This window comes from Mustelus asterias, chromosome 2, assembly GCF_964213995.1.
Source record: "Mustelus asterias chromosome 2, sMusAst1.hap1.1, whole genome shotgun sequence".
In the NCBI taxonomy this organism is placed as follows: domain Eukaryota; kingdom Metazoa; phylum Chordata; class Chondrichthyes; order Carcharhiniformes; family Triakidae; genus Mustelus; species Mustelus asterias.
In genome coordinates this window covers 25,934,049-25,956,424 of record NC_135802.1, presented here as the reverse complement: position 1 = coordinate 25,956,424, position 22,376 = coordinate 25,934,049, and the positions used below count along the sequence as shown (strand labels likewise).

At 42.3% G+C, this 22,376-nt stretch overlaps 1 protein-coding gene across 3 annotated transcripts in view; it reads right to left on the bottom strand.

The window, feature by feature from the left end:
• The window catches only part of dync2i1 (dynein 2 intermediate chain 1), a 95,083-nt gene that overhangs the window by 33,582 nt on the left and 39,125 nt on the right, over window positions 1–22,376 (bottom strand). Inside the window, exons 8-12 of one of the 3 annotated variants that reach the window (XM_078232585.1) lie at window positions 21,082–21,186; window positions 19,767–19,841; window positions 11,568–11,757; window positions 9,964–10,066; window positions 8,514–8,643 (exon numbers count right to left, since the gene is read on the bottom strand). In XM_078232585.1, the coding sequence (XP_078088711.1) occupies window positions 8,514–8,643; window positions 9,964–10,066; window positions 11,568–11,757; window positions 19,767–19,841; window positions 21,082–21,186 (603 nt within the window). The remainder of the gene's footprint in view (window positions 1–8,513; window positions 8,644–9,963; window positions 10,067–11,567; window positions 11,758–19,766; window positions 19,842–21,081; window positions 21,187–22,376) is intronic. The other 2 variants (XM_078232595.1, XM_078232606.1) reach the window with 2 other exon arrangements.

Sequence of the window (22,376 nt, the reverse complement as noted above, 5' to 3'; positions counted from 1 at the left end):
GCCTGAAGATTGGAGAGTGGCAAATGTTGTGCCTTTGTTTAAAAAGGGCTGCAGGGAAAAGCCTGGGAACTACAGGCTAGAGAGCCTCACATCTGTGGTGGGTAAATTGTTGGAAAGTATTTTGAGAGACAGGATCTACAGGCCTTAGAGACGCAAGGACGGATTCAGGACAGTCAGCATGGCTTTGTGAGTGGAAAATCATGTCTCACAAATTTGATTGAGTTTTTTGAAGGGGTAACCAAGAAAGTAGATGAGAGCAGTGCAGTTGATGTTGTCTACATGGACTTTAGCAAGGCCTTTGACATGGTAGGTTGTTGCATAAGGTTAAATCTCACAGGATCCAGGGTGAGGTATCTAAATGGATACAAAATTGGCTTCTTGACAGAAGCCTGAGGGTGGTTGTAGAGGGTTGTTTTTCAAACTGGAGGCCTGTGACCAGCGGTGTGCCTCAGGGATCAGTGCTGGGTCCACTGTTATTTGTGATTTATATTAATGATTTGGATGAGAATAAAGGAGGCATGGTTAGTAAGTTTGCAGATGATACTAAGATTGGTGGCATAGTGGACAGTGAAGGAAGTTATCTCCAATTGCAATGGGATCTTGATCAATTGGGCCAGTGGGCTGACGAATGGCAGATGGAGTTTAATTTAGACAAATGCGAGGTGATGCATTTCGGTAGATTGAACCAGGGCAGGACTTACTCAGTTAATGGTAGAGCGTTGGGGAGAGTTACAGAACAAAGTGATCTCGGCGTACATGTTCATAGCTCCTTGAAAGTGGAGTCACAGGTGGACAGAGTGGTGAAGAAGGCATTCGGCATGCTTGGTTTCATCGGTCAGAACATTGAATACAGGAGTTGGAATGTCTTGTTGAAGTTGTACAAGACATTGGTAATGCCATACTTGGAATACTGTGTGCAATTCTGGTCACCCGATTATAGAAAGGATATTATTAAACTAGAAAGAGTGCAGAAAAGGTTTACTAGGATGCTGCCGGGACTTGATGGAATGAGTTATAAGGAAAGGCTGGATAGACTGGGACTCTTTTCTCTGGAGTGTAGGAGGTTGAGGGGTGATCTTATAGAGGTCTATAAAATAATGAGGGACACAGATCAGCTAGATAGTCAATATCTTTTCCCAAAAGTAGGGGGGTCTAAAACTAGAGGGCATAGGTTTAAGGTGAGAGGGGAGAGATACAAAAGTGTCCAGAGGGGAAATTCTTTCACACAGAGGATGGTGAGTGTCTAGAACAAGCTGCCAGAGGTAGTAGTAGAGGCGGGTACAATTTTACCTTTTAAAAAGCATTTAGATAGTTACATGGGTACAATGGGTATAGAGGGATATGGGCCAAATGCGGGCAATTGGGATTAGCTTAGGGGTTTTAAAAAAGGACGGCATGGACAAGTTGGACCGAAGGGCCTGTTTCCATGCTGTAAACCTCTATGACTCTATAGCTGCAAATGTTACACCCTTGTTCAAAGAACTGTGCATGGATAAACCCAGTAACTATACCTCAGCCAGTTTAACCTCGGTAATTAAAAAGATTTTAGAAATAATCTAATCTCGGACAAAATTAGCAGTCATCTGATCAATGTGCATTAATCCAGGAAAGCCAATAATGTTGAGGGTAAATTGTGGTCAACTAACTTGACTGAATTTTTTTGATGACGTAACAGAGAGGGTTGATGAGGATAATGTTGTTCACGTGGTGTACATGGACTTCCGAAAGGTATTTGAAGAAGTGCCCCCATTACAGCCGTATCAGCAAAATTGAAGCACATGGAATAAAAGGAAAAGTGACAGCATGGATACGGAATTGACTGGGTGACAGGAAACAGTGAGCAAACTAGAGGAAGATACACAGTTGCTGAGGGTTTGGTTCTAGGGCTTGATCTTTCTTGATCTATAAAGACATAGATTTGGGTTAAAGGACACAATTACAAAATTTGCCGGTGTTGTAGAACTTGGAAATATGGTGAACTGAGGAGAATAGTGATAGGACTTCAAAAGGACAGAAACATGCTGGTGAAATGGGCAGTCAAGTAGCAGGTGAAACTTAACAACTTAACACAGAGACTGTGAAATTATGCATTTTGGTAGGAAAAATAAGCAGAGGCAACATAAACTGAACTGTACAACTCTAAAGTGGGCGCAGGAGCAAAGGGGCTTGGGGATACATGTGCACAAATCGCACATGCTCGAGCAGATTCAATCTGGCTTTCAAAAAGGAATTGCTTCTGCACATGAAGAGAAAATCTTTAAGGGTTGTGAGGAAAAAGTCACGATGTGGAGAGGCCGGCGTTGGACTGGAGTAGGCACAGTAAGGAGTCTCACAACACCAGGCTAAAGTCCAATCAGTTTATTTGGTAGCCTGAGCTTTCGGAGTGCTGCCCCTTCATCAAGTGAGTGGAGAGTTGGGTTCACAAACTGGGCATATATAGACACAGACTGAATTACAAGATAATGGTTGGAATGCGAGTCTTAACAGGTAATCAACTCTTTACAGGTGCAGACAATGCAAATGGAGAGAGGGTTAAGCACAGGTTAAAGAGATGTGAATTGTCTCAAGCCAGGACAGTTAGTGAGATTTTGCAAGCCCAGGCAAGTCGTGGGGGTTATAGGTAGTGTGACATGAACCCAAGATCCCAGTTCAGGCCGTCCTCATGTGCGCAGAACTTGGCTATCAGTCTCTGCTCAGTGATTCTGCGTTGTCATGTCGTGTGAAGGCCGCCTTGGAGAACGCTTACCCGAAGATCAGAGGCTGAATGCCCTCGACTGCTGAAGTGTTCCCCAACAGGAAGGGAACACTCCTGCCTGGTGATTGTCGAGCGGTGTCCATTCATCCGTTGTTGTAGTATCTGCATGGTCTCGCCAATGTACCATGCCTCGGGACATCCTTTCCTGCAGCATGTCAGGTATAGAACATAGAACATAGAACAGTACAGCACAGAACAGGCCCTTCGGCCCACGATGTTGTGCCGAGCTTTATCTGAAACCAAGATCAAGCTATCCCACTCCCTATCATCCTGGTGTGCTCCATGTGCCTATCCAATAACTGCTTAAATGTTCCTAAAGTGTCTGACTCCACTATCACTGCAGGCAGTCCATTCCACACCCCAACCACTCTCTGCGTAAAGAACCTACCTCTGATATCCTTCCTGTATCTCCCACCATGAACCCTATAGTTATGCCCCCTTGTAATAGCTCCATCCACCCGAGGGAATAGTCTTTGAACGTTCACTCTATCTATCCCCTTCATCATTTTATAAACCTCTATTAAGTCTCCCCTTAGCCTCCTCCGCTCCACAGAGAACAGCCCCAGCTCCCTCAACCTTTCCTCATAAGACCTACCCTCCAAACCAGGCAGCATCCTGGTAAATCTCCTCTGCACTCTTTCCAGCGCTTCCACATCCTTCTTATAGTGAGGTGACCAGAACTGCACACAATATTCCAAATGTGGTCTCACCAAGGTCCTGTACAGTTGCAGCATAACCCGACGGCTCTTAAACTCCAACCCCCTGTTAATAAAAGCTAACACACTATAGGCCTTCTTCACAGCTCTATCCACTTGAGTGGCAACCTTTAGAGATCCGTGGATATGGACCCCAAGATCTCTCTGTTCCTCCACAGTCTTCAGAACCCTACCTTTGACCCTGTAATCCACATTTAAATTAGTCCTACCAAAAATGAATCACCTCACATTTATCAGGGTTAAACTCCATTTGCCATTTTTCAGCCCAGCTTTGCATCCTATCTATGTCTCTTTGCAGCCTACAACAGCCCTCCACCTCATCCACTACTCCACCAATCTTGGTGTCATCAGCAAATTTACTGATCCACCCTTCAGCCCCCTCCTCTAAGTCATTTATAAAAATCACAAAGAGCAGAGGACCAGGCACTGATCCCTGCGGCACTCCGCTAGCAACCTGCCTCCAATCCGAAAATTTTCCATCCACCATCACCCTCTGTCTTCGATCAGACAGCCAGTTACCTATCCAATCGGCCAACTTTCCCTCTATCCCACACCTCCTCACTTTCATCATAAGCCGACCATGGGGGACCTTATCAAACACCTTACTAAAATCCATGTATATGACATCAACTGCCCCACCTTCATCAACACACTTAGTTACCTCCTCAAAAAATTCTATCAAATTTGTGAGGCACGACTTGCCCTTCACGAATCCGTGCTGACTATCCCGGATTAATCCGCATCTTTCTAAATGGTCGTAAATCCCATCTCTAAGGACCCTTTCCATCAATTTACCAACCACCGAAGTAAGACTAACCGGTCTATAATTACCAGGGTCATTTCTATTCCCTTTCTTAAACAGAGGAACAACATTCGCCATTCTCCAGTCCTCTGGCACCATCCCCGTGGACAGCGAGGACCCAAAGATCAAAGCCAAAGGCTCTGCAATCTCATCCCTTGCCTCCCAAAGAATCCTAGGATACATTTTATCAGGCCCAGGGGACTTATCGACCTTCAGTTTATTCAAAACTGCCAGGACATCCTCCCTCCGAACATCTATTTCCTCCAGCCTATTAGCCTGTAACACCTTCTCTTCCTCAAAAACATGGCCCCTCTCCTTGGTGAACACTGAAGAAAAGTATTCATTCATCACCTCGCCTATCTCTACTGACTCCATACACAAGTTCCCACTACTGTCCTTGACCGGCCCTAACCTCACCCTGGTCATTCTTTTATTCCTCACATAAGAGTAAAAAGCCTTGGGGTTTTCCTTGATCCGACCCGCCAAGGACTTCTCGTGTCCCCTCCTAGCTCTCCTAAGCCCCTTTTTCAGCTCATTCCTTGCTAACTTGTAACCCTCAATCGAGCCATCTGAACCTTGTTTCCTCATCCCTACATAAGCTTCCCTCTTCCTTTTCACAAGACATTCCACCTCTTTCGTGAACCATGGTTCCCTCACTCGGCCATTTCCTCCCTGCCTGACAGGGACATACCTATCAAGGACACCCAGTATTTGTTCCTTGAAAAAGTTCCACTTTTCATTAGTTCCTTTCCCTGACAGTTTCTGTTCCCAACTGATGCCCCCTAATTCTTGCCTAATCGCATCATAATTACCTCTCCCCCAATTGTAAACTTTGCCCTGCCGTACGGCCCTATCCCTCTCCATTGCAATAACAAAAGACACCGAATTGTGGTCACTATCTCCAAAGTGCTCTCCCACAATGTTGACAATGTTGGCCGAGTTGCAAGAATATGTACCATGTACCTGGTGGAAGGTGTTCTCACGGGAGATGATGGCATTCGTGTCAATGATCTGGCACATCTTGCACAGATTGGCAGGGTTGTGTGGTGTCATGGTCACTATTCTCCTGAAGGTTGGGTAGTTTGCTGCGAACAATGGTCTGTTTGAGGTTGCGCAGTTGTTTGAAGACAAGTAGTGGGGATGGCCTTGGCGAGATGTTCATCTTCATCGATGACAAGTTGAAGGCTCCAAAGATGATGTAGTAGCTTCTCCATTCCGGAGAAGTACTGTCCACCGTGTCCCGTGTTTGTCTTCTGAGGAGGTCGGTGCGGTTTTTCATACTGAATAGAACGGATTACTGCAAAAAAGTGTACCGACAACTGAACAACGAAGAACATTACAGTTTCCCACTGATCCGACCAAAGAACACACCCGCCAACTCAACAGATTGATCAAGACCTTTGATCCAGACCTTTAGAGCACTCTCCGTGCTCTCATCCCACGTCCTCCCCGCATTGGAGATCTCCCGAAGATACACAAGGCCAACACACCTGGCCGTCCCATCATATCAGGCAATGGGACCCTGTGTGAGAACCTCTCCGGCTATATCAAGAGCATCCCAAAACCCATTGTACAAGGAACACCCAGCTTCTGTCACAACACTACGGACTTCTTATAGAAACTCAGCACCCATGAGCAGTTGAACCAGGAACTCTTCTCGTCACTATGGATGTCTCGGCACTCGACACCAGCATCCCCCACGACGACAGCATTGCTGCAACTGCCTCAGTACTCAACGCCAATAACTGCCAATATCCAGACACAATTCTACAACTCATTTGCTTTATCCTGGACCATAACGTCTTCACCTTCAACAACCAGTGCTTCATCCAGACACACACAACAGCCATGGGGACCAAATTCGCACCTCAATATGCCAACATCTTCATGCACAGGTTCGAACAAGACCTCTTCACCACACAGTATCTTCAACCGACGCTATACACTAGATACATCGATGACATTTTCTTCCTTTGGACTCACGGCGAACAATCACTGAAACAACTACATGATAACATCAACAGGTTCCATCCCATCATCAGACTCACCATGGACTACTCTCCAGAATCGGTTGCATCCTTGGACACACGCATCTCCATCAAGGACGGTCACCTCAGCACTTCACTGTACCGCAAGCTCATGGATAACCTCACAATGCTCCACTTCTCCAGCTTCCACCCTAACCACGTTAAGGAAGCCATCCCTTATGGACAAGCCCTCCATATACACAGGATCTGCTCAGATGAGGAGGAAGGCAACAGACACCTCCAGGCACAAAAGGACGCCCTCATAAGAACAGGATATGGCACTCGACTCATCGATCAATAGTTTCGACGCACCACAGTGAAAACCCGCACCAACCTCCTCAGAAGACAAGCATGGGATATGACGGACAAAGTACCCTTCGTTGTCCGGTACTTTTCTGGAGTGGAGAAGCTATGACATCACCTTCGGAGCCTTCAGTATGTCATCGATGAAGACGAACATCTCATCAAGGTCATCCCCACACCCCCACTATTTGCCTTCAAACAGCTGCGCAACCTCAAACAAACCATTGTTCGCAGCAAACTACCCAACCTTCAGGAGAACAGTGACCACGACACCACACAACCCTGCCACAGCAACCTCTGCAAGACGTGCCGGATCATCGACACGGATGCCATCATCTCACGTGAGAACACCATCCACCAGGTACACGGTACATATTCTTGCGACTCGGCCAACATTGTCTACCTGATATGATGCAGGAAAGAATGTCCCGAGGCATGGTACATTGAGGAGATCATGCAAACGCTATGACAACGCATGAATGGATACCGCTCAACAATCACCAGGCAGGAGTGTTCCCTTCCTGTCGGGGAACACTTCAGCAGTCAAGGGCATTCAGCCTCTGATCTTCGGATAAGCATTCTCCAAGGCGGTCTTCAAGACACACGACAACACAGAATCGCCGTGCAGAAACTGATAGCCAAGCTTCACAAGTCCCGACCTCAACCGGGATCTTAGGTTCATGTCACACTACCTGTAACCCCCACGACTTGCCTGGGCTTGCAAAATCTCACTAACTATCCTGGTTTAAGACAATTCACACCTCTTTAACCTGTGCTTAACTCTCTCCCCACTCGCATTGTCTGCACCTGTAAAGACTTGATTACCTGTTAAGACTCGCAGTCCACCCATTATCTTGTAATTGAGTCTGTGTCTATATATGCCCTCTTTGTGAACCCAACTCTCCACTCACCTGATGAAGGGATAGCGCTCCGAAAACTCAAGCTACCAAAGAAAACTGTTGGACTTTAACATGGTGTTGTGAGACTTCTTACTGGGAAAAAGTCAGTGAGCGGAACGAGGCAGTGAGTCAGCATGGGCTCAACAGGCTGAATAGCCTCTTTCTATGGTGTAGCCATTCTATGAGATCACATTAACCTTCTTTGGAAAAGAGCAGGCTTTTCCAACCTCTCCTCTTAACTAGAGTATTAACAAGAGTATTTAAAGTAAAGTGTATTTATTGGTCACAAGCAAGGCTTACATTAACACTGCAATGAAGTTACTGGCGCCTGTTTGGGTCAATGCAGCTAACCAGTCGTTTTTCAGACTGTGGGAGAAAACCGGAGCACCCCGAGGAAACCCACGCAGACACAGGGAGAATGTGCAGACTCCACACAGTCACCCAAATCGGCAATCGAACCCGGTCTCTGGCGCTGTGAGGCAGCAGTGCTAACCACTGTGTCTGAGGTAACATTCTGGTAAACATCTGTACTCTAAGGCTTCAAAATCTTACCAGAATTGCCAAAGTCCTCCACTTGAAGCCAGTGATTAATGAAATTCCAGCATGCTCTCTCTGCTTGTATTATCTAGTCCTCTGTTTATAAAACCAAGTAACCCAGTTGCTTTTTAACCACTTTATCACCTGGTCCTGCCATCTCATTCTCTTAAATAAATATCACCAAGTTATATTACACAAAGAATTCCACATTACTACTGCATAAGGATTTAAAAATGAAAAAGCAATGCCTCACTGTTAAAATGCATATTTAACTTAAAATATCACAAGCACACTGTCATTATGAACAGCCCATATTTACAATTCAAAGTTATCAACCTTCACACCTGAAGTAGTAGTTATATTCAGCAAGTTCCCAAATAAAAGAAAACTTAAGGATTTAAGAACTTGTTATGTAAATCTAGTCTTAACACCCTTGATAAAAGGATTCAAAATGTGGAATACAACTGCACAAACCTGCTTGGTGTTGGTGCGCCCAAAGTTTTTGATGTAGATATCGTACTCATTCAACGGAGGTAGGTCAAGCATTGAAAAACTAACTGAGAAATCTAAGTCAATGAGTCTGAGCAGCTCCACGCTGCGCTTTCTGCAGAGAACATCAAATCAGAGCTTTTAATATGTGTGCAGGAGAGACAGGCTTATTTCTAGACATTTCAGTATAAAGAGCTCGCGAAAAAGCTTATTGTTGAAACTAAATAAATGGGCCAAAGGATTGCCTTCATCCAAGTCTTTCTTGTGAACTTCTAAGTTTTTGAACTATTGTGATAGACCAAAAAAAATCTATTTTTAAATTTGCATTTGGATGTAGATTAAACTATTGTGATATTGATGGAAAGAATGTGGACGGCAATGTGAGGATCAAAGGACTTGGAGGGAAATAGCACTTGAAGGATGGAATGCACACAAGGGTGGGTGGGGCACAGGGGTCTGGAACATGTAATGTACATGCAGCAGGTGGCAGAACTGGGGGGTGGGGGGGGGGGGGGGGGGGCAGACTGGTGGAGAACAAAAACAGCAGGAGGTAAGAGAGCCCAACAACAACAGTCACCTTAGCTGGAGAGATTGTTTCCATGAAGAATGGGATATGATTGACAGAAGAGATGGAGATGTTAAGAGCAGGATGGGGATAGCGTGAAAGGGATGACATGCAAAGAACGTGACAGTGTGGGACGGATAGGGATGGCATGGAATGAGATGATGGAATTGGTCAAGTCAGACAAAATGGCAGGGACAATTATTTGGAACAGCTTATTATTCTAAAACTAGTCTTTATACTTAAAGAAAAACTGTCAGGTGAACTAAAAGAATACATCAGTGTTGACTCTATTGATGAAGATGATGTTAACAGTCTGTCCCCTTCAGCGTTTCTTCACAGTCTAACTCCAAAGGGATGCCACCACACAAACTTAAACTCAAGAAAGAAGCACCCATAATGTTGCTATTACTCTTGAATCCTAAACAAGGACTTTGTAATGGAACAACATTAAAGAGAACAGCTTCCTAACTACCAGTGATAAATGCTGAAATTATAACAAGCAAGCTTCAAGAAAATACTGTGTTTATTCCTCGGATAGTATTGAGCCAACTAGATTTTTCAACTCAGAAGAAAACAGTCCCCAATTAGATTTTCCTATTCTATGACTATAAACAAGACACAAGGCCAGATAAACCGTTGACAAAATTTGTATTGATGTCCTCAGGCTGTTTTTACATATGGACAGTTTTCTGTGGCTTTTTCCAGAGTGGGAAGTTTTGATTTTGTTGAAATCCATGGTGAAAGAATAACTTGAAAGTCTGAATATAAAGTACTATGCTGATACTAATTTCACCGTAAATGTTTTGTGGGTCCCTGCTAGAATATAACATTTTGCACATTAACTATAAGCTCATTTCTTCAATTACCTACTTTTGTTTACTAGCCACTTTAGAACTGGTCTCACGCTGCTTTGCTGCCACAAAGTCAATGAATGTTCCTCGAGTAGGTCCTCTGGTCTGCGAGTTTTCAAAATCTAAATTAGGCAACAAATTGTGTTACAAGCTAATGAAATGAACAGCACAATGGAAGCAGCAGATAACATGTAGATAAGAAATAAATATATCCAATTCTAATTAAGTGAGTTATTTTATTAATTCACATTTTTGATGGAACAGATAGTGGTTTAATAATATTTTCATGACACTTCAACATACTTAGCTGGCTGGCTGTCTGTTACAGTCAAGATTCACGGTTGCACATTGCATGCTGTTTCAGAGCTGGAACATTTGAACTGAGCTTCATTGGCAATACAACAATGTGACAAACATATGTTTAATATTTTGCACATTATGTCAAGGTCTACTTTCCAGAGTTGAACAGAGTCTCAAATTACATCATTGTTTGATATAAACTGAAGGTACAGGCCCAACTGTTCCAATTATCGATTGCACAACAGAACTGTCATGGCTTCAAATTTGATTTAAGTCCCACCCAATAGGCTTAAGGGCAATTTGCCATTAGGTAGGTGTGCCGTGCATCCTGTTAGATTTTGTTACCCATGGACTTAATCCAAAATCTAAAGCTCCACTGCCCATGTACATCCTGGATGACGTGCAGACTGCATACAGATAGAAGGCATGTTTCCATTTGTATCAAACTATATTCAGGGCTTCCAGATAAATGAGCATTCTAACATGATAACTCCTTTCATTATGTAATTATGGCAGTCGCCACGAGTTATGAAGCATTTCAGTAATGCTGGGCAAAATTGGACTAAACTGGTTCTTCATGAGATCAGCTGTTACTTGAATGTTTGTGCAGTGCCATATTAAGCAAATAAACTCAAAAACAGGCTCGACCCCAGTTACAACAGTTTATGCTTATCCAATGTTGGAAGAAAAATGTCCTCAAAAGGGCAGATTAATACATTTTTAAAATACAGTAGTTTAACAGCAGCAGTGCACGTTAGCTATCGTTCAGAGTAACCCTTTTCTTTTATTCATTCATGAATAAGTCCAAAGATAAGTCATGAGTCCAAAGATGTGCGGGTTAGGTTGATTGGCCAGGTTAAAAATTGCCCCTTAGAGTCCTGGGATGTGTAGGTTAGAGGGATTAGCGGGTAAATATGTGGGGGTAGGGCCTGGGTGGGATTGTGGTCGGTGCAGACTCGATGGGCCGAATGGCCTCCTTCTGCACTGTAGGGTTTCTATGATTTCTATGACATGGGCATTGCTGGCTAAGTGTAAAATGAAGGAGAATTATTCACAAATTTATTCTAGCAATTACAAAGAGGACCAAAAAAATGACATTTGACGAAAGTTGTACTCATTCAAGTGAGGGGTATCAATGCTGGGAATATAACAAAATTTGACAAAAGCATTCATGTCAAATGGTACACATATAGTAGTATGGTGCATGAACGAAAAAGGAACACACACAGGCCAAGTTCTCAACAGATTATTGGAGATTTTAAAAAGTAATCTTGAAAAACCATATTTTTAAAGTGTGGTAAGTCGTACAAAAATGAACTCTACCTTTGTTTGGTTCTTCATCGTATGTCTCTCTGTGACTTCGAGTGCGCGTTTCTCTGACCTGTTCATTTTCTGCTGTAATGGCTTTTTGAATTGCTTCAAGTTCAGCTCGCTGACGTGCTGGAATTTCCTCTCTCTCCTGCTCTACCTCTTCATCTTCATATTCACCCTCCTCAAAGTCATCCTCATAGTCCTTTACACAGAAGAACAAAGTCTTTTGTACTTCACAATAAAGCTTTTACAGTGTATTTTCAATTTGGAGTATTTGTTTATTTTGCCCTTCTATAGATTTTCTGTCAACCATTTAATGACTTGCTCTTATGCTACTCTTTTGTAAGCTGCCTATAATGATAAGAACATAAGAACTAGGAGCAGGAGTAGGCCATCTGGCCCCTCGAGCCTGCTCCACCATTCAATAAGATCATGGCTGATCTTTACGTGGACTCAGCTCCACTTACCCGCCCGCTCACCATAACCCTTAATTCCTTAACTGTTCAAAAATGTATCTATCCTTGCCTTAAAAACATTCAATGAGGTAGCCTCAACTGCTTCATTAGGCAGGGAATTCCACAGATTCACAACCCTTTGTGTGACGTTCCTCCTCAACTCAGTCCTAAATCTGCTTCCCCTTATTTTGAGGCTATGCCCCCTAGTTCTAGTTTCACCCGCCAATGGAAACGACTTCCCTGCTTTTATCTTATCTATTCCCTTCATAATCTTATATGTTTCTATAAGATCTCCCCTCATTCTTCTGAATTCCAATGAGTATAGCCCCAGTCTACCCAGTCTCTCCTCATAAGCCAACCCTCTCAACTCCGGAATCAACCTAGTGAATCTCTTCTGCACCCCCTCCAGTGCCAATATATCCTTTCTCAAGTAAGGAGACCAAAACTGTACACAGTGCTCCAGGTGTGGCCTCATCAGCACCTTATACAGCTGCAACATAACCTCGCTGTTTTTAAACTCCATCCCTCTCGCAATAAAGGGATGTTTCTACTATGATCAGTAACTCAGTGAATTATGAGCACAACTCTATACTCTGCGGTAAATACTGCATCATTTTTGTATACAGTCAATGCTAATGTAAAACGTTTTTGTGCTTTAAGTTTTTCCCGTGTTTAAAGTCCTGTGCACTTGCTTGTTTTTCCCTATTAATAGTCCTACTGATTGATCAGTGTAATTAAAGGAAACTCCAAGCTTTACTTAATGAGAAAGTAACGGAAGTAAATGTTGGTAATAAGATACTTAAACAGGCAATTTTCTCATAATAGACAAATTAATCGAAGCCTGCTGTAATTTAGTTATGCAAAGCCCACCATCACATTCTCAAGAGAAACTACAGATCTCCTTTCCAATAATGCTCACATCCCGAGTGTGATTCAACAAGGCGGGTCACAAGTACTAGCAGCATCTTACTGCACTCATAAGAGAGAACAACAAAACAAATTTAAAATGAAGCATAAAGAAGTAATTTACTTTGTCTATTGCTCGTAGTTTTAAGTTGAAACTCTTCTAATGACATTGCAAGGAGCTTCCTATAAACATTATATAGTTGACTTGACTACAGATCATCTAATGATAGAAATTGAATCATCACCCAAGACAGTTAAATCATACAGAAACCAGAGAGAGAGTTTTAAACACTCTAATTATCTCAGAATGTAGGTTAGGATGACAAATTGCTCTTGTGATAGTGTCTTTTCTGAACCCTAAACCAAGTTTGGTTATGGTGTTGTAATTTGCGCCATCTGATATTCTCTGTGAAAATAGGTGAATACAACAAACTGTACAAATGTTTCGGCACAGACAAGAAGGGCCAAAAGGCCTGTTTCTGAGCTGTAATTTTCTATGGTTCTATGTTTTTATCTGGTATACATGATATTAATTATCTTCCATTCAGGATGGGTATCGGAGGACATTTTTCTACCATTTTGGTTTCACCCCTTTATCCTCTGCAGTGAAGCAAATTGAAATATATCAGAGAAAAAGAAGTGAAAGTTTTAAAAATGCACAGTTTTAAAAAAATAAATACGTAATCAAATCCAACAGAGTTGCAGGCATAATACCAGAAATGAATTGGATGTTAACAAACCTCATTGTTAATATCATAAGCTCGCTGACCAGAATTCCAATAGCCAACTAGTGAAGGATAGAATTCAAGTGTAGTCTTTATACATTAACAAGCTTTTACCTAAGAGATACGTATTGCTTATCGTATTCTACCAACAAAGAACCAACCTTTCAGCCTGCTCTTGTATAGAATTAATGTCACCGCCTTAATACAATTATCTCCTAATTGATATATAATTAACACTTTCTCTGTATTACCACAGTGTTGTTCCCCGCATTCCTTATTTACATTAGAATGGAAATTAAAATGTTTCCACATCCTTATTGGTATGCTTTTAATCAGAAATATGAAGAAAACATGCATCACAGTTCCATTTTCTTTATATCGGTCTGGTTTCCATTTCTGATCAGTCAGCAGCTTTTTTGCTTACTATTTCTTCATATTTCTCACTCTTTAAACATGCAAACTGTCATGATGATGTGACGTATGCATGCATTATACTAATCTTTAATTTCATTGACTGATTAAATAGATATTGAACTGCTTGAAAAGGCTTTTTTAAAAAGCAAGCAATGACACTGATGTAAGATGGGTGCCACGAGTCACCTGATGTCTGGTATCACAAGTTGACCAATTTCTGGAGGGTTCCAATGTGGATTACAATCAAGTCATGCCAAAGCCACCTCCTATGAAACTTCACACCTGCCAACATCAAGAATTACTTCACAAAGATTTACTGAAACTACACTGGCCCTCACCATTTGCATTTCCATAAAGCTACTCTTCAACTTCAAGTCCTATTTCTGATATATTTTGGAAGCCACCACAAGAGTCTTGAACTTCTATCAAAGGAACTTTAGGCACAATCATATCAACTTTTGGAAAAGGTGGATTACAATTTAAAAGAGACTGTCTCTAAAAACTGCAGTTTACCTCAACTCCACTGGAATTTCAAGACGACCAAGGAAAACTTCTGCCTCAGCCACGGATAGCAGCAAAGAACTCAAGCAGTGAAATCACTAAAGTGTAACTTCCTGCTGTAGAATTTGTAATTTTGCTTGCTTGGGCGTGTTTGTATGTTGCAAAGGTCAATGTGGGTTTACCGTTTTAAATATCTTTACTTGGGTGGGTTTTTAGCTCAATAAAAAAAAACACCTTCCATTTAAATTCAAGAAAGCCTGTCAATTAACACGTAAATGGTTAAGGGCAGATATTGAATTAATACCTTCATCCTTATAAATTACAAAAAAAGACCTGTTATGATTATCCAAGAAGTGGGAAAGAAGGGGCAAGCCCTGGCATGTGCCCTCCTGGATTGTAACAACACATATATACATGCACAGGTATACATACGTTTGTAAATACTCCTTGGTGTTTGCAATTACACTGCCAACTACAGTATTTTCAACACCACAGTGGCCCTTTATCTAATGTGTCACAATTTAGCGTCTTACAAAACCACAACAGCCACGTTCGAATTCATTAGCTTTCATGACTTTTGATCATTTTGTATTAAACTGCCACCATTTTAATTGATATCATAAATCAGTTAAACAAAACATTTATGATTTTATCCCTGTTGGATGATTCCAGTAAATTATCCGACTTCCTATCTTACATGGGAGTACCACAGCCAACTTGCTGTAATATGAGCAGAGCATGGAAACTGTCCAGTGGTGACTGCATCAACACAACACATCGAGTACACACTTCCTAAGGAAAATGTCTTTTTAAAAACCTTCCTGACATGCTCAAGTGAAATAATCTCATTAAAATGGAATTTTTAAGAGATTTGTAAGGAGATTGCAGATAGTTGTAAGAATAATAGGGTAGTATTAGTGGGAGATGTTAATTTCCCGCAGTATTGACTGGGCCACTCAGAGTGCAAAGGGCCTGGACGGGGTAGAATTTGTTAAATAGAACATAGAAAAGCTACAGCACCAACAGGCCCTTCGGGCCACAAGTTGCGCCGAACATGTCCTGACCTACTAGGCTTACCTATAACCCTCTATCTTACTAACTTCCATGAACTTATCCAAAAGTCTCTTAAAAGACCCTATCGAATCCGCCTCTACCACCACTACCGGCAGCCGATTCCACGCACCCACCACCCTCTGAGTGAAAAACCTACCCCTAACATCTCCTCTGTACCTACTCCCCAGCACCCTAAACCTGTGATCTCTTGTGGCAACCATTTCAGCCCTGGTAAAAGCCTCTGAGAATCCACTCTGTCAATACCCCTCAACATCTTATACACCTCTATCAGGTCACCTCTCATCCTTCGCCTCTCCAAGGAGAAAAGACCTAGCTCTCTCAACCTATCCTCATAAGGCATGCCACCTAATCCAGGCAACATCCTTGTAAATCTCCTCTGCACCCTTTCTATGGCTTCCACATCCTTTCTGTAATGAGGCACAGTACTCCAGGTGGGGTCTGACCAGGGTCCTATACAGCTGCAGCATTATCTCCCAATTTCTAAACTCAATTCCTCTATTGATGAAGGCCAGTATTCCATACGCCTTCTTAACCACAGCCTCCACCTGCGACGCTGCTTTGAGCGTCCTATGAACCCGGACCCCAAGATCCTTCTGATCTTCCAAGCTGCCAAGCGTCTTACCCTTAATATTATATTCTTTCATCCTATTCGACCTGCCAAAATGAACCACCACACACTTATCTGGGTTGAAGTCCATCTGCCACTTCTCCGCCCAGTCTTGCATCTTATCTATGTCTCGTTGCAACTGCTGACATCCCTCTACACTATCCACAACACCACCAACCTTTGTGTCATCAGCAAACTTGCCAACCCATCCTTCCACTTCCTCATCCAGGTCATTTATAAAAATCACAAAGAGCAAGGGTCCCAGAACAGATCCCTGGGGCACTCCACTGGTGACCGACCTCCATGCTGAAAAAGACCCATCTACAACCACTCTTTGCCTTCTGTGGGCAAGCCAGTTCTGAATCCACAAAGCAATGTCCCCTTGTATCCCATGCCCCTTCACTTTCTCAATAAGCCTTGCATGGGGCACCTTATCAAACACCTTGCTGAAATCCATATAAACTACATCTACCACTCTTCCCTCGTCTACGTGTCTAGTTACATCTTCAAAAAATTCAATTAGGCTTATAAAGCATGATCTGCCTTGGACAAAGCCGTGCTGGCTAATTCTGATCATACTATTCCTCTCCAGATGTTCATAAATCCTGCCTCTCAGGATCTTCTCCATCAACTTGCCAACCACTGAGGTCAGACTCACCGGTCTATAATTTCCCGGGCTATCTCTTCTCCCTTTCTTGAATAACGGAACCACATCCGCAATCCTCCAACCCTCCGGAACCTCTCCCGTCTCCATTGATGACGCAAAGATCATCGCCAGAGGCTCAGCAATCTCTTCCCTCGCCTCCCACAGTAACCTGGGGTACATCCCATCCGGTCCCGGCGATTTATCTAACTTGATGCTTTTCAAAAGCTCCAACACATCCTCTTTTCCAATGTCCACATGTTCAATCTTCTCAGTCCACTGCAAGTCTGCACTGCAACTACCAAGATCCTTTTCCACTGTGAATACTGAAGCAAAGTATTCATTGAGTACCTCTGCCATTTCTACCAGTTCTATACAGAATTTCCCATCGTCACATTTGATAGGTCCTACTCCTTCACATCTTATCCCCTTGCTCTTAACATACTTGTAGAATGCCTTGGGGTTTTCCTTTATCCTGTCTGCCAAGGCCTTCTCATGACCCCTTCTTGCTCTTCTAATTTTCCTCTTAAGTTCCTTCCTACTAGTCGTATACTCTTCTAGATTTCTAACACTACCTAGCTCCCTGAACCTTTTGTAGGCTTTTCTTTTCTTCTTGACTAAATTCGTTACAGCTTTCGTGCACCATGGTTCCTGTAACCTACCATAACTCCCCTGTCTCATTGGAACGTTGCTGTGCAGAGCTCCAGACAAATTTTCCTTGAAAATTTGCCACATTACTTCTGTACATTTCCCTGAGAAAACCTCCTTCCAATTTATGCCTCTAATTTACTGTCTAATAGCCTGATAATTGCCCTTACTCCAAATAAACACTTTCCTAGCTTGACTGATCCTACCTCTCTCTAATGCTAATGTAAAGGAGATAGAGTTATGATCACTATCCCCAAAATGCTCTCCCACTGAGAGATCTGACACCTGCCCAGGTTCATTCCCTCATATTAAATCAGCCTCTCCTCTTGTAGGCTTATCCACATACTGGGTCAGGAAGCCCTCCTGAACACACCTAACAAACTCCTCCCCATCTAAGCCCCTTGCCCTAGGGATATTCCGATCAATATTTGGGAAATTAAAATCTCCCATCACAAACACTCTGTTATTATCACATTTCTCCAGGATCTGCTTCCCAATCTGTTCCTCCACGTCCCTGCGTGCATCCAAGAAAGTTTCCTGAATCAACGTATAGAGGGTCCTATTCGGAATGGTGCAACACTGGACCTCCTCATAGCAAATGACGTAGGGCAAGTGACTGAAGTGTCAGTCGGGGAGCACTTTGGGTCCAGTGACCATAACACTATTAGTTTTGAAATAATTATGGAAAATCATAGAAACCCTACAGTGCAGAAGGAGGCCATTCGACCCATCGAGTCTGCACCGACCACAATCCCACCCAGGCCCTACCCCCACATATTTACCCGCTAATCCCTCTAACCTACGCATCTCAGGGGCAATTTTAACCTGGCCAATCAACCTAACCCGCACATCTTTGGAAAAAGATCAGATGGGTCCACAGGTTAAGATCCGAAACTGGAGCAGGGCTAATTTTGGGGGCATTAGGCTGGATCTAACAGGTTGATTGGATGAATCTGTTTGAAAGGAAAGGCACGACTGGCAAACGGGAGTCTTTTAAGAGTGTGATATCAAGAGTCCAGTATGTTCCTGTTAGGATGAAAGGAAAGGCTGGCATGTTTAGGGATCCTTAGCTGACGGGGAACATTGAAGCTCTGGTCAGAAAAAAAAAGCATACATTGGGTTTAGGCAATCGGGGACAAGTGAATTCCTTGATGACTATAAAAAGTGTAAGCGTGCACTTAAGCTGGAAATCAGGAGGACAAAAAGAGGGTATGAGATGGATCCGACAGGTAAGGTTAAAGAAAATTCCAAGAGATTCTATAGCTATATTAAGAGTAAGGGTGACTGGAGAGAGAATAGGTCCCCTTAAAGATCAGTATGGTCATGTGTGTGTGGAGCCACAGGAAATGGGTGAGATTTTTAAATGAATATTTCTCCTCGATGTTAACTGCGGAGAACATCATGAGTGCTAAAAAAAAATAAGGGGAACCAAGCAGTGATGTCTTGGGTCACATGTATATTACTAAGGAGCAGGTATCTGCATTTGCCTGCTCCCAATGTGGTCTACTCTACATCAGAGAGACCAAACACAGGCTGGGTGACTGCTTTGCTGAACACCTTTCCGCAAGCAGGACCCAGACCTTCCTGTCGCTTGCCACTTCAACACACCACCCTGCTCTCCTGTCCACATGTCCGTCCTTGGCCTTTTGCAATGTTCTAGTGAACCCCAACACAAACTGGAGGAACAGCACCTCATCTTCCGATTGGGCACTTTGCAGCCTTCTGGACTGAACATTGAGTTCAGCAACTTCAGAGGATGAGCTCTCTCCTCTACCTTCACCCCATTTCCATTTATTTTATTCCATTTCATTTCATTCATCTATTTTATCACCCTTCTATTTTTCCAATTCTCTATTCCAGCTCTCCGTCTTTCCACACTCTCTCCTCCCCCTTCAGTGCAACTGCCACATTCCTCAGGCAGACCTTAAACAATCTGTACCTCTGTTCCGCCATTCTCACATTCTGATCATTTCATGGACAACGTTAGCACCTTCTCAGCCTGTTTCCTCATTTACATTCCCTTTACCCAATCCACCCTCTTCCCAGCCCTCCACCCCAATAGTGTAAATCCCTGCTCTTAGCTCTAGATGAAGGGTCATCTAGATTCGAAACGTTGGCTCTGTTCTCTCCTCACAGATGCTGTCAGACCGGCTGAGATTTTCCAGCATTTTCTGCTTTTGTTTCAGATTCCAGCATTCACAGAATTTTGCTTTTACACTGTAGACTAATGTTCAATACCTCAAAGTCATCGTCATAGTTTGATGATTCAATAGTGGATTGGCTCTCCATAGCAATTTCCTCTCCTTCAACAAACTGCAAAGAAATTTATAGTTGTTTAGAAATAGGACAACACAGTCACCTGCAGCAATACTGACACCAAATCCAACCAATTCCCAGTTATCTCACTAATGTAAAGCTTTCATCATAGGGACAGGGAGAAAATGACAATCTTTTCTGCTCTGGTGAAAAGTGCAAGAGAAAATCTAACAGCTGCATTTGAGATGTGATGTCGTAAAAACTATTTTAAAAATTTCTACTGCTCAGTGAGTCAATAATTCAGTGACAAAAACGTAAGATTGACAAAAGGGTGGCACGGTGGTTAGCACTGCTGCCTCACAGCGCCAGGGACCCAAGTTCAATTTCGGCCTCGGGGGACTGTCTGCATGGAGTTTTCACATTCTCCCTGCGTCTATATGGGTTTCCACTGGGAGCTCGGGTTTCCTCCCACAGTCTGAAGATGTGCGGGTTAGGTGGATTGGCCATGTTAAATTGCCCCTTAACATCAGGGGGTTAGCCAGGTAAATATGTGGAGTTACAGGGATAGGGCCTGGGTAGGACTGTTGTCAGTGCAGACTCAATGGGCTGAATGGTCTCTTTCTGCACTGTAGGGATTCTATGATTCTATCATTCTACAAAAAGGAGAAACAATGAGGAAAGAATACACATAGGTTTTGTGACTAGGCCACAGTAAGTGCCACCCAGAATCCAGGCAGTAGTTTTGAAAAGGGAAATTGGTAAATATTGCTCAAAGATAAAAATTAAAAGCTTGGATAGTTTGTGGAGAAAGGGACAGTTTAAAAAAATAAATAAATTTGACATTTTAAAAACTCAATAGGAATTGATACCTGAAGGATTGAGATTCTACGTTTATGTTAGTGCTTTTCTTTAAAAACATAAAAAATTGCCTTCCCACCCAACACAAAAACACTAAAATAATTCCTTCACAATTCTTGAGGAAAAAACACTTTAATGCATGGTGCTAACATCAGTACGCACAGAAACGTCTTTGTGGATGTTATTCACCTTCGGCTTTTATAACTTATAACTTTGAAAAGGATGAACAAAACACGCTGCATCTAAATAAACATTTTGAAAGCAGATAAACAGGGCATAAAAAATATGAATTTACTCATTTAATAAAGTCCTGTATATTTTGAAAAAGAAACCAAACTAACCTCCTTTCTCCAATAGTCTAGCATTTCTAATGAAGAAATGGAATAACTTTAAACACTGATTTTACTGAACTAGTTTACAAGAAAGGTCAAGTTCTTACAGCATCATCATCAATTAAGCCAGCCTGACTGGACCGCCATGCGGATGGAAGTCTGTCTGCACCCTGCGATTTTGCCCGGAACATAGTTGAAAAGATAGATAAGAGCTACAATAAACACAAAGCACTTTACATAGTGGAAAATATGATAGTCCTACAGAGGTAAATTAAAGGAGTATAAAGCATTTCATGTTGCCAGATGGTGGAGCATGGACACCAATCTGAAAATACCGAGTGGAATTCAGTTCCTTGTTCTTTCCTCGAGAGGGCTCCAGACTAACTTATAGACAAATGCCCTCGTGACTTCGACAAATTGAACATGGGTGATGCTCAAGCTTGAAAGAAAATAACATCTGGCTCTTAAAAATAACAAGATGTTTATCTGTTCCTTGTACTTTAGATCTTGAATGTTCATATTGGAAGAACTATCACCTTGATTGCAAGAAATAAATAGCCCAACAAAAATACCATAAAATTACAATAATTAAAATACAGGCACGTCTATTAAATTAAGTAAAGGTAGGGCATATCAAACATACTTTCTTCCTAGAAAGAACAAATTAAATTCCCTCCGCTTATAAATCTGACCATGAAAGCAAGAGGAGAACCCAGTGGATGCATAAAGATTGTCCTATTTTGAGTGATATCAATCCCTACCTGCCTTCTCACCATATTCCTCAAACCTTTCACATCAATTGGCTCTTGCGGTTATGTATTTTATGTTACACATTTCAATAGTCTTCTCTGGTAACTTGTTGCACAACCAGATTACCCTTTTCAGCAAAGACAACAATGCAAACTGTAATATGTCAACAGAACTATATGAAAGGCACCAAATTATGTGGCAGACGTTTGATAATACTTTTTGAACTAGCTAAGAATGGCTTATCAACTAAAAGACTGGGGTCTAAGAGCCCAGTTGATCTAGTCAATAACTCAAAGCAATATACATTTTGTCAAATCGTATTGCATTCAAATTTAAGAGAACAACACAGATTGATTCTAAATTATTTTTGAATAGCTAATAAGCCACCAATAACTGTGAACTGAATGATCTCATTGCTCATTATTTGTGGCCAGAAACACGTAGACAGACATTTTAAAAGTTGCATTAAGTTTAAAAGTCTGATTACAGAGAACTGGTAACAAAAATGGATGTAAAGTTGACATTATGTTTAGAGGGGGACAACTGATTACAAAGAAGTAAATACATTATTAAAAAGGTTGTTTTCAAAATGTAGATACAGAAGTTTTGTGGTTACATTTACTGAATCCAATGGCTGAATCAGCCAGTTATA